This window comes from Phyllopteryx taeniolatus, chromosome 12 (assembly GCF_024500385.1).
Source record: "Phyllopteryx taeniolatus isolate TA_2022b chromosome 12, UOR_Ptae_1.2, whole genome shotgun sequence".
Taxonomy (NCBI): Eukaryota; Metazoa; Chordata; class Actinopteri; order Syngnathiformes; family Syngnathidae; genus Phyllopteryx; species Phyllopteryx taeniolatus.
Window position 1 is genome coordinate 9,831,290 of NC_084513.1, and position 12,605 is coordinate 9,843,894.

The 12,605-nt window shown below is 41.5% G+C and overlaps 2 protein-coding genes across 2 annotated transcripts; one reads left to right on the forward strand and one right to left on the reverse strand.

Annotated features, from left to right (window-relative positions):
- Window positions 1–248: 248 nt before the first annotated feature.
- On the forward strand, window positions 249–4,172 carry LOC133487072 (ly6/PLAUR domain-containing protein 1-like). The gene is made up of 3 exons (XM_061793062.1): window positions 249–388; window positions 1,456–1,587; window positions 3,498–4,172. The coding sequence occupies exons 1-3, from the start codon at window positions 337–339 to the stop codon at window positions 3,746–3,748; spliced, it is 435 nt and encodes a 144-aa protein (XP_061649046.1). The 5' UTR covers window positions 249–336; the 3' UTR covers window positions 3,749–4,172.
- Window positions 4,173–4,536: 364 nt separating this feature from the next.
- gpr39 (G protein-coupled receptor 39) lies at window positions 4,537–12,246 on the reverse strand. Its single transcript, XM_061793061.1, has 2 exons — window positions 10,500–12,246; window positions 4,537–6,135 (listed from the first exon to the last, which is right to left on the reverse strand). The coding sequence occupies exons 1-2, from the start codon at window positions 11,278–11,280 to the stop codon at window positions 5,672–5,674; spliced, it is 1,245 nt and encodes a 414-aa protein (XP_061649045.1). The 5' UTR covers window positions 11,281–12,246; the 3' UTR covers window positions 4,537–5,671.
- Window positions 12,247–12,605: the final 359 nt, after the last annotated feature.

The window sequence follows — 12,605 nt, forward strand, 5'->3', positions numbered from 1 at the left end:
AAACAAAAGGCAACATATTTTACAGGACTCTAGATAATGTAAATGCTCAGCGGACCAGGTGCCAAATTGTGCCCACCCCTGGTATACAAGCTATTAAAAAGTCTATTTTTTACATCATATGTCCCATTTTAAGGTGGTTCTGGTATCAGTACAGCTGAGAGAAAAGGAGAGAGAGAAAGAGAGAGCGAGAGAGTGTGTTGTGTGCATGTGTGCCGATGTCATAGCGCAGGATAAAAGAGAGGTTGAGCGTCCCGGTAGGTGCCCGACGCACTACACTATGTCCTGCACTGAGCGTCTTCCGCTCCTCGTGTTCCAGTCCTCCAGTCAAAACAGACCATGTGGATCCTCACCATTCTTACTTTGCTCCTGCTTTTCTTCTTCAAGTCAGGTATGTATAAACAAAAAATTTGGGGGGCTGCGGGGGAGAGTGTAGTTATACTGCATGTATTCATTTTCTCATTTTACACATCCATATAGTATGTATATATGATGTTGACAACATTCAAAATGATTAAAAGTACCTTCAGTTACTACACATACTGCAGATGGAGTCTATCCTAGCTAGGTGACTTTTTGGCGAGAGAAGCGGGGTATACCCAGTGTCGCCAGTCAATTACAGGGCACATATAGACATTCACACTCACTCAAGCCGATTGACAATTTAGTCAATTAACCTAAGAAATGTTTTTGAGAGTAGTACATTCAAACTCAAATCGTCAGACTGTGAGGCAAACAAGCTTACCACTTCTACGCTGTTCTGGTGAAGTGTCATACACTTACTTACTTGTCATACTAGTAGGGGTTTGTCAAACTAAGAGCACTGAAATTCTGTTTTAACTCAAATGGCTGACTTTCTGGTCTGAGACTCTTTAGTGCATCCTGTTATGATAGATATGTCCACCCAATTTCATGTCGATTGGTGAAACTGGTGTCTTGGACTAATTTAAAAAAAATAATAATAATAATGTTTTTACTTTCTAACAAAGTATGAGTCCTCAAATTCACCCAAAATGTCAGCTTTAAACCAAAGAAGTTGTCTCTGTTCAATTTGATGCACAGGTCCTTAAGACTTTTTTGTGCGTTCTGTTAGGATTGACATGTCCGTCCACCCAAATTGGTGTCGATTGGTGGAACTGGTGTCCTGGGCTGATTGTTTTTTTGCCTTCCAGCTTTCCAGTAAAGTACGAGTCATGGAATTCAGCCAAAATGTGCTGTTCAATGTGGGGCATGGGTCCTCGAGACGTTTTCATGCATCATGGTATGATAAACATGTCCACCCAATTACGTGTCAATCAGTGCAACCTGTGTCTGCGGGGCGACTTTTCCGCCCAACTATTGTAACAAAGTATGAACCCTTGAATTTGACCAAATGAACTCAACAATTCCAAGAGGGCTTATAAAGGGATCTATTTACCAAAATCAATGGATATGCCATTGTCTGTGTTTGTTTTTCAGGCCTGGCTCTACAGATTCGGTGCTATCAATGCGAGGAGGTCACTCACGACTGCACCACCCCAGAGTTCGTGGTCAACTGCACCATCAACGTGCAGGACATGTGCCAGAACGAGGTGCTGGTGAAGGCAGATGGTACACTGACTCTCTAGAAACCATTTTCTACAAACAATGTGTCTCGCAGTTGTTTTGACTTACTTCTGCATCACCAAACATGTGTAAAAAGGATAGGAGGATTAGAGGATAGGGTTATGGTTAGTATTTCCGGGTTTGTAGTTAAGGTAATGCTTAAAGTGATAGTGTTAGGGTTAACTATTACTAGTTGATGTTTATGGTCAGGGTTTAGGGGATAGGAATAGGGATGAGGTATGGTTTAGTGGCTCTGTTTGTTCTTTCTCGAAAAAGCAGCAAATAAAGTACACTGGGATATTTCTCAGTAATGAAGGGCGACAGTCTTGGAGACCAGCCTGCCTTTCTTATTTCTATTTTCATCATCGTCATTACATCTCTGTGTCTTTAAGCGTAACCACATGTGCTTTTACCTTGACAAGAATTGCTCTTACCGCCCCTCAGAAAGCAAGCTAATTCTGTTGCACTGAGCTTTTTCCATGTGCGCTGATAAAGAATATGAAACTTGGCATCTCCCAGAAACTGCATTAGTGGAATGACGCACACAAAAATGCAGGGAACATTTTATGCTTTCTGATGTGAGCAACATTCACTCTGACTGCCCATGGGATTTCTTTTTGTGAATCATAGATAGACAGATACTCCATCTGGTTTTCTCTTTAGTAGGTGAAATGCATCCTCTATAAGGTTGAAGTCGAGAGATGGATTTTGCCAGTGTTCTTGTCCTTGATACAGGTTTTTTGGCAGTTTTCTGGCTCATTATCTTGGTGCTTGTTTGGGTTGATTTCTTCCTTCAGTTTCCTCTTTAGCAGGTAGAATATGCTTTATAGGGTTTAAATCTGGAGATTGAATTACAAATCATTTCACTTATTGCCCTAGATGAACTCCTTTTTAGCAGTGTGTTTTGGATCTTGCTGCACAATGAAGGATCTCCCACCTTTCAAGATAAGGTTTCTACAGACTTCTGGTCTCATTTTTGCTGCTCAGCTTCTGTTTCACGCATCAAAAGATTTTTATCTTGGTTATGCCTCTAACCACTAGTATTTATTTATTTTTGTGTTTTGATAATCAATTTAATAGGAACACCTGACTGCCAAAACACAACTGCTCACATTAAAAAATGGATTCAAAAAGTAGAAATATGTTGAAATAGTGTAGTTCAGGGTTTGTTAAACCTATTGGGTCCAGGGAACCCTTACACCAGAGTTTTTTTTTCCAAGGACCCCTTCTTAATTCTCACTCCATTTAAGAATTGCGTGTACCCATGAATGCCATAGGAATGAAAAAAAAAATATTATCATTGAGAAAAAGTCAAATTGTTACAAGTACAAACAGAAAAAAATATATATATTTTGAGAACATGGTTGTATTTTGTAAGAAAAAATGTAATCTTTACAAGAACAAAAATATACTTTGTCGGGTCATGAAGTTGTAATCTGAGAAGAATAAAGTTATATTTTTCCCAAATATTTTTGGAATATTATGAAATTAATGTCGAAGTTTACCGAGGGAAGAAACTGAATCAAGTAAATTTTAAAAGTCCAATTTTAACATGTTGATATTTCACAATCAAATCAGAGCATTTAATCGTCCCAAAGCTAAAGTAGGGAGGGATTTGGTTTATCATATTTGTTTTATTGGCCGCGAGTCAGCAGTACTGTAGATATGCGCTTTTTAAACGATACGACATGAGAATTTATTGTAAATTATTTTGCGGAACCCCAAGCTACAGCTCCCATGCCTCAGGGACCCCAGTTTGAGAACCACTGGTGTAGTTGACTGGTTTTATTATAATTCTTAGCTCTGTTGAATCAGCACTTGTGATAATGCATTGCAAAGAAGGCAAAAACCCTTCATCATAGAAGATCAATCAATGATCGCCTCATAATAATAGCTGTATTTTATCCTCCTTCCAGGAATACACTACCGCAAGTCTTGCGCCTCCTCGGGAGCTTGTCTCATCGCTTCCTCCGGCTACCAGCAGTTCTGCACGGGCAAGATGAACTCAGTGTGCATCACCTGCTGTAACACGTCACTGTGCAATGGACCACGCCACAAGAAAAGGCCCCAAGCGTCTGCTTCCGTTAGCCTGACCGCGCCATATTTCACAGTTTTTGCACTCTTTTTCTTGCTCTCTTCACTCAACGCCAACAGTGGACTGTTTTAACAGGGGGTAAAAAAAATACTCCAAGCCAACATGAATATTGTTTAAATGTACGTGTGAAGCTTTGTGTCACAGCTTGCATTTAAATGTTAAGTTTTATCGTCATGAGCTAAGATTTTAAGGCATCTTCATAAAATAGATGATAAACGACTGAAACAAATACTCACTGTGAAATGTACACAATCTTGAGGTTTAAACCATAAACACCACGCATTTTACCAGCTAAAGAACAGACAAAAGACAAACGCAAACTATGACTTTAAACAACAAGTTCACCTGAGCCAAGAAGTGGATGGTTTTGGACCGGCCAAATCAATCTCCAGACTAAAACCCTATAGAAGGTGAAGTTTAACTGTTAAAGAGACTGAAAAGAGTAAGCCCCCAAAATAATCAGCGAGATAATGATCCAAAATGACAGAGAAGTTTATTTGGGGGAAGAAGTGGAAGGTTTTAGACTGGTCAAGTCCATTTCCAGAATTAAACCCATTAGAGCATGCATTTTACCTGCTAAGGAGAAGACTAAAGGTAGTTATCCAAAATAGCCCCCAGAGGTTCACCCAGGACAAAAAGGGGAAGGTTTTGCCCTCTCTAAGTCAATGTCTGGACATAAACCCATTAGAGCATTCATTTTACCTGCTAAAGAGACTGAAGGACGTAAGCCCCCAAACACATATTTTGCTGGGTTGGGAGTAAAGTTGATACACAAGTGCCTTAATTCACGCTTATATATTCCATTTTAGGAAGTTTTTTTGGACTGTATCAATTGTATTAACTCTTGCACAACTTTGGCATCAGGTCTTGATGTACTGTATTTATTTTTAACAACAACAAAAACAGATAGACTCAGCAACTCCGTACACCAGTTGATTAACATGCATGTGATATTCACTAATAAGTTCCATAGACACGCAATAGGCTTCAATGGCTCACTAATAATGACACAGGGTATGTTAAAATATTGTATCAACTCACAGATTCTTGCAGGTGTTTAGACAAAGTAAAAGCATTCCACCACACTACTCATCAGTAGCACTGCCTTGCTCATTTCCCACGTCCTGACCTGTCCTGCCCTTTTCTGTCCTCTCTCATCTTGTTCTTTTGGTTATTTGTTGCAGGTCCTCACTGGGTGTGTCTCCCCCACCCCCACCCCGTCCACAATTTGACTGTTGTAACATTACTTGTGTTCAAATATCTAGACTCTCTAATTATTGTTCTCCTGTGGTTTGCACCTCTATTCCCCTTGTCAGTTCTGTCCCTCTGTCTTTCCCGTAAAACCCTTTTCTGTCGAGCTGCATTTTCAATAAACAGAACAATTTAAAAAAAATTAAATAAAATAAGCAGAGGGAGTATTCCAAACTCCCCTGTTGCACAGCAAAACTGTTCTAGCACAAAAGGCATACCGATCCACCATTCTGCATGGCCATGTTGCAAAACAGGAAAGGTTAAAACAAAATTATAATTATATATGTATCTCACAGCACACCACCAATCAAAAGATGTCACAAAAAAGTGTTTATGTACAGAAATAATGATGATCTCAAACAAACTTGCTCAGTGTGAACTCTGGGCCTGTTCAGTTGACCATAAAGCTATTACTTACTCTGTGAATGAATGGCAACAGGTAGAATAATTGTACCATCTCCCATCTAGTGGAAGATCATTTAATTGTTCTGCCAGTCACTATAAATCACTGTAATAATTAGATGAACAAAGATTATTTCTCGTAAATAAATCATAATTTTCTGTAAATAAATCATAATGAAGTGAAATTTATAATAATTATTCTGATAATTTCTTGCAGCACAGAAATGCACCACCTGCAGTGGTTGGGAATGACTGACCAACAGTATATTGTAGCGTCAACACGTCATGTTACCACTAGTAAATAGTCTGAGTGAATAAAGATTTGTGCAGGAGTTTGACAGATTATGGTTCCATTCCTGATAGAACGACTGTCTGTGTTGTGGGCTCTAACTCTTCGTTTTTAGGATCCGCATCTACTCCTGAGTCACTTTGCTTCTGGGTTGTCTCCTCTTTGGCCAGACTGGTCTGGCGCCTCTTGCCTCGGCGTAGGGATTCGAACAACAGGGGCCGCAGCGAGCGAACGGATCGGGCGCGGGAGCTCGGCACGGTTCGCTTGTTGACGTGCTGGATGGTCAGGCGGCAGCGCAGCACTTGGGTGAAAACCTGGCGGAACTGGCGGGAGGACACGTTGTACAGGAGGGGGTTGAGGGCCGAGCTGAAGTAGAAAAAGGTGTCGGCAACCGGGTGGAGGCTGAGGTAGTTGCGGAAGTACGCCGTCGTCCAGCGGGACTTGGGCACGCTGGCCATCATGAGGCGGCGGATCTGATTGGGAAACCAACACACCAGCAACGAGCCCACGATGAGGCCTGAGGGAACAGAAACACAAGTGAAAGTAAAGTGAAAATAAATGTCTTCGAAAATTGACATACCACGGGTTGTTAACAACACTCTTCTCTGTGCACAGGGAAGAGTGTTGTCAACAACCCTGCCAAATTTGAATGAAAAATCAAGCCATTTTCTCTGCTCTCAAACGCTGTTGCCATGTCTGTTAAATGTGCTGAAACTACGCCCGCTCTAGTGTCAACTAGAGCTACGAACAGTCAATTCTTCAGTTTAAAAAAAAAAAAAAAAAAAGTCAAATCAGGATTTTCGCATTGAATGAAAACGAGTCAATTGACTTCTTTTATTCAGACAAGCACTTCAATGCTTCTATTTCAGCCGGCATTTTGACTTACTGTGCATCGCCTCTGTGCATGTACGCATTGTCGCTTCACCGAGAATTCCATAAAGTTTGTTTAAAACGAGCTCTCCGCTAAAGGGGGCTCAGGCACAGATACTGTGGAAGTACCCCACACACCCCCACCCACCAATTGCTGGAAATGGGGGCCATATTTAAAAGCGTGAGAAAGGAAGAAGAAAAGCGTGGATACAACACAGCGTGGAGCTAGCGTGACTAGGAAGCCAGCATGCGAGCTGGAAAAGCAGCCATTTGGTTCAGTCGGTGACGATTTATGGCTCGGACGACAAGCTTATGTTTACAAGATGTTTGAGCCACGAAAATATATCCGCTTAAAGCCTCCTGTGGCTGGAATATATACCACTGGGTCGTCACGTAACAACGAGGTGCTCTAAAGAGGCCACGCTGGACTTGCTTTCCGCCTCGCTCTTCAGTCTTTCTCTGCCTGACGTGCACGCACTCACAGCCAACAACGAGGCGCTCTAAAGCAGCCATACCAGCAGACTATCTGAATGGAAGATGTATTTTCAGGATGTAACTGCACTTTGCAATTGCGTTGAATCACACCTGACGTGAACAAAGGCACTCAAATTCTTATAGAGTGGGGGTGGGACGACTCATGCCAGACTCCTATCTGCGTCATGCAGCACCACCCCCAAAAATCTGGAAAATTTAAATGGTGAAAAACAGCTACACTAAAATCTCCACAACTGAGTACTAGACATTGTGGTTCTCAGTCTTTGCATGTTTTCAGAAGTTATCCTCAAACATGTATAATGTGTAATGTATTTAGAAACAAATCTCTGAATTCATTTTACAGGGTCTTCAACATTAAAATGGTTAGGGAACTATAGTTTAACAACATTGACTGTGCTTTTGGAAACCAGCTTCTCTCTATTCGCAGCCATGTTGTTAGTGCAAACTGTGCACATCAGCGGAACTACAGGAGTTGCAAAGAAAATTAATTAAAAAACTCATTTATTTGCACAGCCCAAGGGGTCATTAAAAAAACTTGGCATCCTCATCGAAGGAAGATTAAACTACTAATACAAGTCTGTATGTTTACCATGAAGGCCTATTGATCCTTTTACTCAGCCTGATTACTATTATGACCTCAGCAAATTAGTTTATATTTTTGTTAATTTTTTTTGTCACATTCACAACTTCAATGACAAACAAAACACACACAAAAATGTTCACCAGCCAAACACACCCAAAGCAAATTCATATTCATTCCACAGTCACAGATAAAAAAAAATTAAAAAAAAGTAATAAACCTTGTGTCCTGAAAATGTCTGCGAGGCAATCTAACGAATTATTTTAATGACACTCCAAAGTCACGAAGCCCCGAAAAAAAATAAAAATAAGGAGCCCTGACAATAATGTGAGGCCACTTCAGTCCTGTGCGGTTCATCTGCAATCCTTTCATCTGGCGGCTGCAATAACAATTAATTTCAAATTCAAACCCTGCAATAAATCATTCCGCTCGCAGTCGAGCATTTCACAATATTGACGATGCCAGTAGGCGGTGTCATTAACCTCCCAAACCCCTGCCCTCAGCTATATGAAGAAGTTGAATTTGAAAATGATTATTATAATGAAATAGGGATGCCTTTTCATATGTGTGATCCCCACTAAATAAAGCCTGCCGCGACAATTTTCCCCTCTGCTTCACAGTGAAGTGGAGAATGGGGCCAAATTTGTGCAGCCCCCTCCTGCCAGCTTACAATCAAAACAATAACCAATGGGCTCTTTGCACATAACACTGTGATGTCAAATAATAGAGTTGACCCTTTTTCGGTTTAGTGCAATATGACAGTCATGTATTCATAGTCTCGAGTAAACAGCTGAGTATGCGCCTTGAAAAAGCTATTCCCCACCCCAGATAGCAACACAAGCAATACCATGATCGGTGTTGTTCCGATGCGTACATCGTCATCCAAATTCAACAGTGTTTTAAGCAACCACAGATTTCCCAGTGATTTTGAATTCACACGATTATGAGAATTGCTCGGTCCCAGAACCTGCTGTACTGGACACCACAGTGCATGAAAGAAAAAAAACCATTTTAAGGAAAAATCGAATAAGATCCAGGAATTTAAAATGAATCTTATATTTGGATTATAAAGATTCACCGGATGCAATGATGACTTTTGCTTCGATTAAGGTAAATTGAGGAAAAGTTTACACTGTGAATTTTTTTTCATGCTTCTTTAATGCATTGATCAGCACAATGTTAGGAAGAATAATGACTTATTCTTCATATCCGTAGATGTTAAAGCCATTCTCTAAATTGCTGCTCGGATTTACGAAGACGATGGTTATGATGGTACGTCTGTGATGGTTATTTTGGGCAGGTCCCGTAAACACCGCATGTAGAATAATGGAATATTTCAAAACTGCAACCAAACCAAGCAATAAATCAGAAACGTGGGAGATTATGTGTAAAGACCCCACTCGGGGCAACAAGTGGAAGTTTTTAGACTGGCCAAGTCAATATCCAGACTTAAACCCTATAAAGCATGGGTATTCAAATAAAATATAAAAAGGTCCAGATTGAGAACATTTCTTGAAGCAAAGGTCCAGACGATCATCTAGTGTGTATTATTGTGATGTATATTTAAGTAGCCTCCCTTGTCTTCTACATCTGCTTGTAATTAATACCTCAGTCAAATCCAAAAACCTTTTGGCATTTATTGTTTTCAAGTAACACAGAACCAAACAAATACGAATGACTGTTGATATGTACAGTTGTGCTCACAAGTTTACATACTCTCGCAGAATTTGTGAAATACTGTATTTTTTTTTTAAAATATATGACCGTTGACTGAACAAGGACCATCATTATTTTCTTCATTGGTTATGTTTTGTTTAATGATTGTGCTTTTCTGAAATGTTGTAAAGTAGGCCTGGACATTTTTAATAAGAGCAACTACATAAAAATAGTACGTTACGCATGTTCAAATAAAGGGCTTAACTTCAGAAAAATAAAAAAAACATTTGAGTTTTCCCTTTTCTGTTTGGCATCTTGACACAACGGTGAAGTCTCAAATCATTTTATTTATTGTAATTTAACAAATTTTAACTACTGTGCCCTCATAGAGGTTTTGTTTGTTCAAAACCTTTACGCGTTGTTTCATAATGGCGTTTCTCAGTCTTTAACTCAACTTCCACCCAGTCTCTTTCTCTTTCCCCTGCTACGTTTGTTTCTCCTCGTCTCTGTCTGGACTGCAAGCGCAGTCAGTGATCACCCCATGAGATCTGATTTGATTGAAAGGGGTAGCTGAACTTACATGTAATTGGTTGGTACGGTTCATCACTACCGTAAGGCCTGTAATGCTGCCCGACTTAAAATAGAAGTGCCCTGTATGTCTTTAATCATAACCTTTTTATTTTTGGCTATGGTGTGGGTCTGTATGGGACTGCTTCTGGGCCCAGACCCAGACCGCACAGTTCGTCACCACTGCTATAGAGCATGCATTGTCCAGATTTAAATCCGAGAGAGCATGTATTTTACTTGCTAAAGCCGCGACTGAAGGGAAAAAAACCCTAAAACAGGCTGCCGAAGAAAGGAGATCGTGGGGCAAGAACTGGAAAGTTTTAGACCAGTTGAATCAATCTCTACACGAAAACCCAATAAACCATTAGAGCGTGCAGTTTACTTGTTAAAGAAGCGACTAAAGGGAGTAAACCACCAAACCAAGCAGCAAGATAATGTGCCAAAAGAACAAAGCTGTTCATCAGGGGGTGAGAAGTCGAAGGTTAAAGACTGGCCAAGTCAATCTCAAGATTTCAGACTCTGTAGCGCATGCCTTTTAACTGCTAAAAGAGGAGACTAAAAGCAGTAACCCCACAAAACATGCAAAAAATAAAGCAGATAACTGACACTGACAAAAAAAGAAAGAGGAGTTCATTACGGGCAGGAAGACTGTCCAAAACTGGCCAATCTCCAGATTTAAACCCTAGAGAGCATGCGTTATTGCCAAAACCTACATAGAAAAATGATGGTCTGCTTCTTGGCCATCTTCATCTTTGTACTTTCATGCTTTGTGGTTCTGTGATTTCCGTCGCTGCCTCTGTCTGAAGATCCCACAGACTTCTTCAGGACCAGGATCATAGCCCGACACATGAAGGCCACGCCGGCCAAAACCACCATGTAGACCACGAATGCTACAAAAATGCTGACTCGGTACATCAGCCAGCGCTCCCTCAGATTGGTGCAGAAGGTCAAGTCCTGGACCGGCCCGTCCGCTGAGATGGGTATGTGGCCCTGGGTCCCCGTGGCCACCAGCAGCGGCAGCGCCACCAGAACCGACACCAGCCAGGCCAAGGTAAGCAATCCCGACGTCCGACGTCCGCCTAGGGTTCTGAATTGGAATGGGTGGCAGATGGCCACGTAACGCTCAAAGCTAAGCGTGGCTACGTTTAAAATGGTAGCATAACTGCACGCCTCGAAGATGAAGTTGTACACCTTGCAAGCAGCGTCTCCCCCGGACGCAGAGGTGAACGGAAACCAGATGGTGCTATAGAGTTCCACGGGCAATCCCACCAGCAGAACCAGAAGGTCCGAACACGCCAGGCTTACTATGTGGTCCGTCACATTACGCTGAAGATAGCCATTACGCCGGAGAACCTGCGTGGCCCGGATGGTGGCGGAGTTCCCCACGATGCCCGTCACCAGGATGAGGCTGTATAAGATTGTCAGGAATACTTTCACGCCGTAGTTGGGTTCCAACTGCCTCCAATCTTTCTCATCCAGTATCTCGTTTTCCATGTTGCTGTGGAGTTTGCTCTGATTGATTGTCTTTTATTAGCGTCGAGTTGCAGAACCAGGACAAACAGGTTCTAAGGAGTTCTCACTGGATTAAAGAGTGTCTCGAGGGAGTCCAAAAGGAGACCAACAAGACGTCCAATTCCCTGTGATTGGTTTTCAACCAGTCAAGGGTGTACTCACTTGATCGCCAAAAGTCAGCTTAGGTAATTGAAGACTGAATTGTCCGTAAGTGTGAATGTCAGTGTGAATAATTGAATAATTGTGTGTCTATATGTTCCACTGCGATTGACTGGCAACAGTCCAAGGTTTGGCCGGTTTACTGATGAGCACTCGAAGGGTATGCTCCACTTCTCTCACCCAAACGTCAGCTTCAGTTTACTGAAGACTAAAGTGCCAATTGGTGTAAATGTCCATGTGAATGGTTGTGTGTGTTTTCTTTGGCAAAAGTGAAGACTCAAAATTGTCCATGGGTCTGAATGTGAAGGTGAGAAATGGATGGATGGAGGTCTTGCAATTGACCGTTGACAAGTCCAACGTTCTCTCGCCAAAAGTATGCAGGGATAGGCTCCAACTAACCCCCAGCTGCAGATGTTTTTTTTTTTTTTATAAAGCAGCACAGTGGAAAATGTTGTCAGTGCCTCACAGTCAGGAGATCTTGACTGACGGAATTACCCAAGATGTCCAGACAAGACCGTCTGGAAGCTCTTGACATTGCGGTTGAGTTCCAGTTGCATCCAGTCCTTTCTGTCAGCTCTTTCCTCTCCCATGCTGGCTTGGATTTTGCTCATATCGATTGTGTCTTATCAGCTCCTGGGTGCAGTCGCTGTGATTAGAACCAGGACCCAAAGGTTCCACCGTAAAATCCCAAACACCGGAAACGTATTTTTTCCAGGGAGCCCCAAAAAGAGCCCTCAACATGTCCTTCTCCAGTATCGGGTATTTCCTTCTGTCCAAGAAAATTATTTCAACGTGTGGGGGGGGGGGGGGGGGGGGGGAGCTGCACTTAGACAAACCTCCTCCTCCCTCCCACAAACGAAGGCCAGTTAAACATTAAACACCATGACAGAGGTTTGCACTCCTTTCTTATCATTAGAACTAATGGGCTTGTCTTTTACCAGTTGATATATAAATACAGTGCATCTGATAATTATTTTCACTTTTTCCTCATTACTGTTACAGCCTTATTCTAAAATTGATTAAATTCATTTCCCCCCCTCAAAATTCCACGTACACCATGACAATGTGAACATTTTTTTTTTTAGATTTTTGTAAATTATACATTTAAATATTTTGCCAAGCTTGTGGCATCAACCTTTGAGAGCTAA

Excerpts from the sequence above, each read along its gene's own strand:
- gpr39 (XM_061793061.1), bottom strand. The coding sequence starts at position 11,280 with ATGGAAAACGAGATACTGGATGAGAAAGATTGGAGGCAGTTGGAACCC. Across the intron at positions 6,136-10,499 it reads GCAGACCATCATTTTTCTAT|GCCTCATCGTGGGCTCGTTG; the intron begins GTAGGTTTTGGC and ends CTGTTCCCTCAG.
- LOC133487072 (XM_061793062.1), top strand. The coding sequence starts at position 337 with ATGTGGATCCTCACCATTCTTACTTTGCTCCTGCTTTTCTTCTTCAAG. Across the intron at positions 389-1,455 it reads GCTTTTCTTCTTCAAGTCAG|GCCTGGCTCTACAGATTCGG; the intron begins GTATGTATAAAC and ends TTTGTTTTTCAG. Across the intron at positions 1,588-3,497 it reads GGTGCTGGTGAAGGCAGATG|GAATACACTACCGCAAGTCT; the intron begins GTACACTGACTC and ends TCCTCCTTCCAG.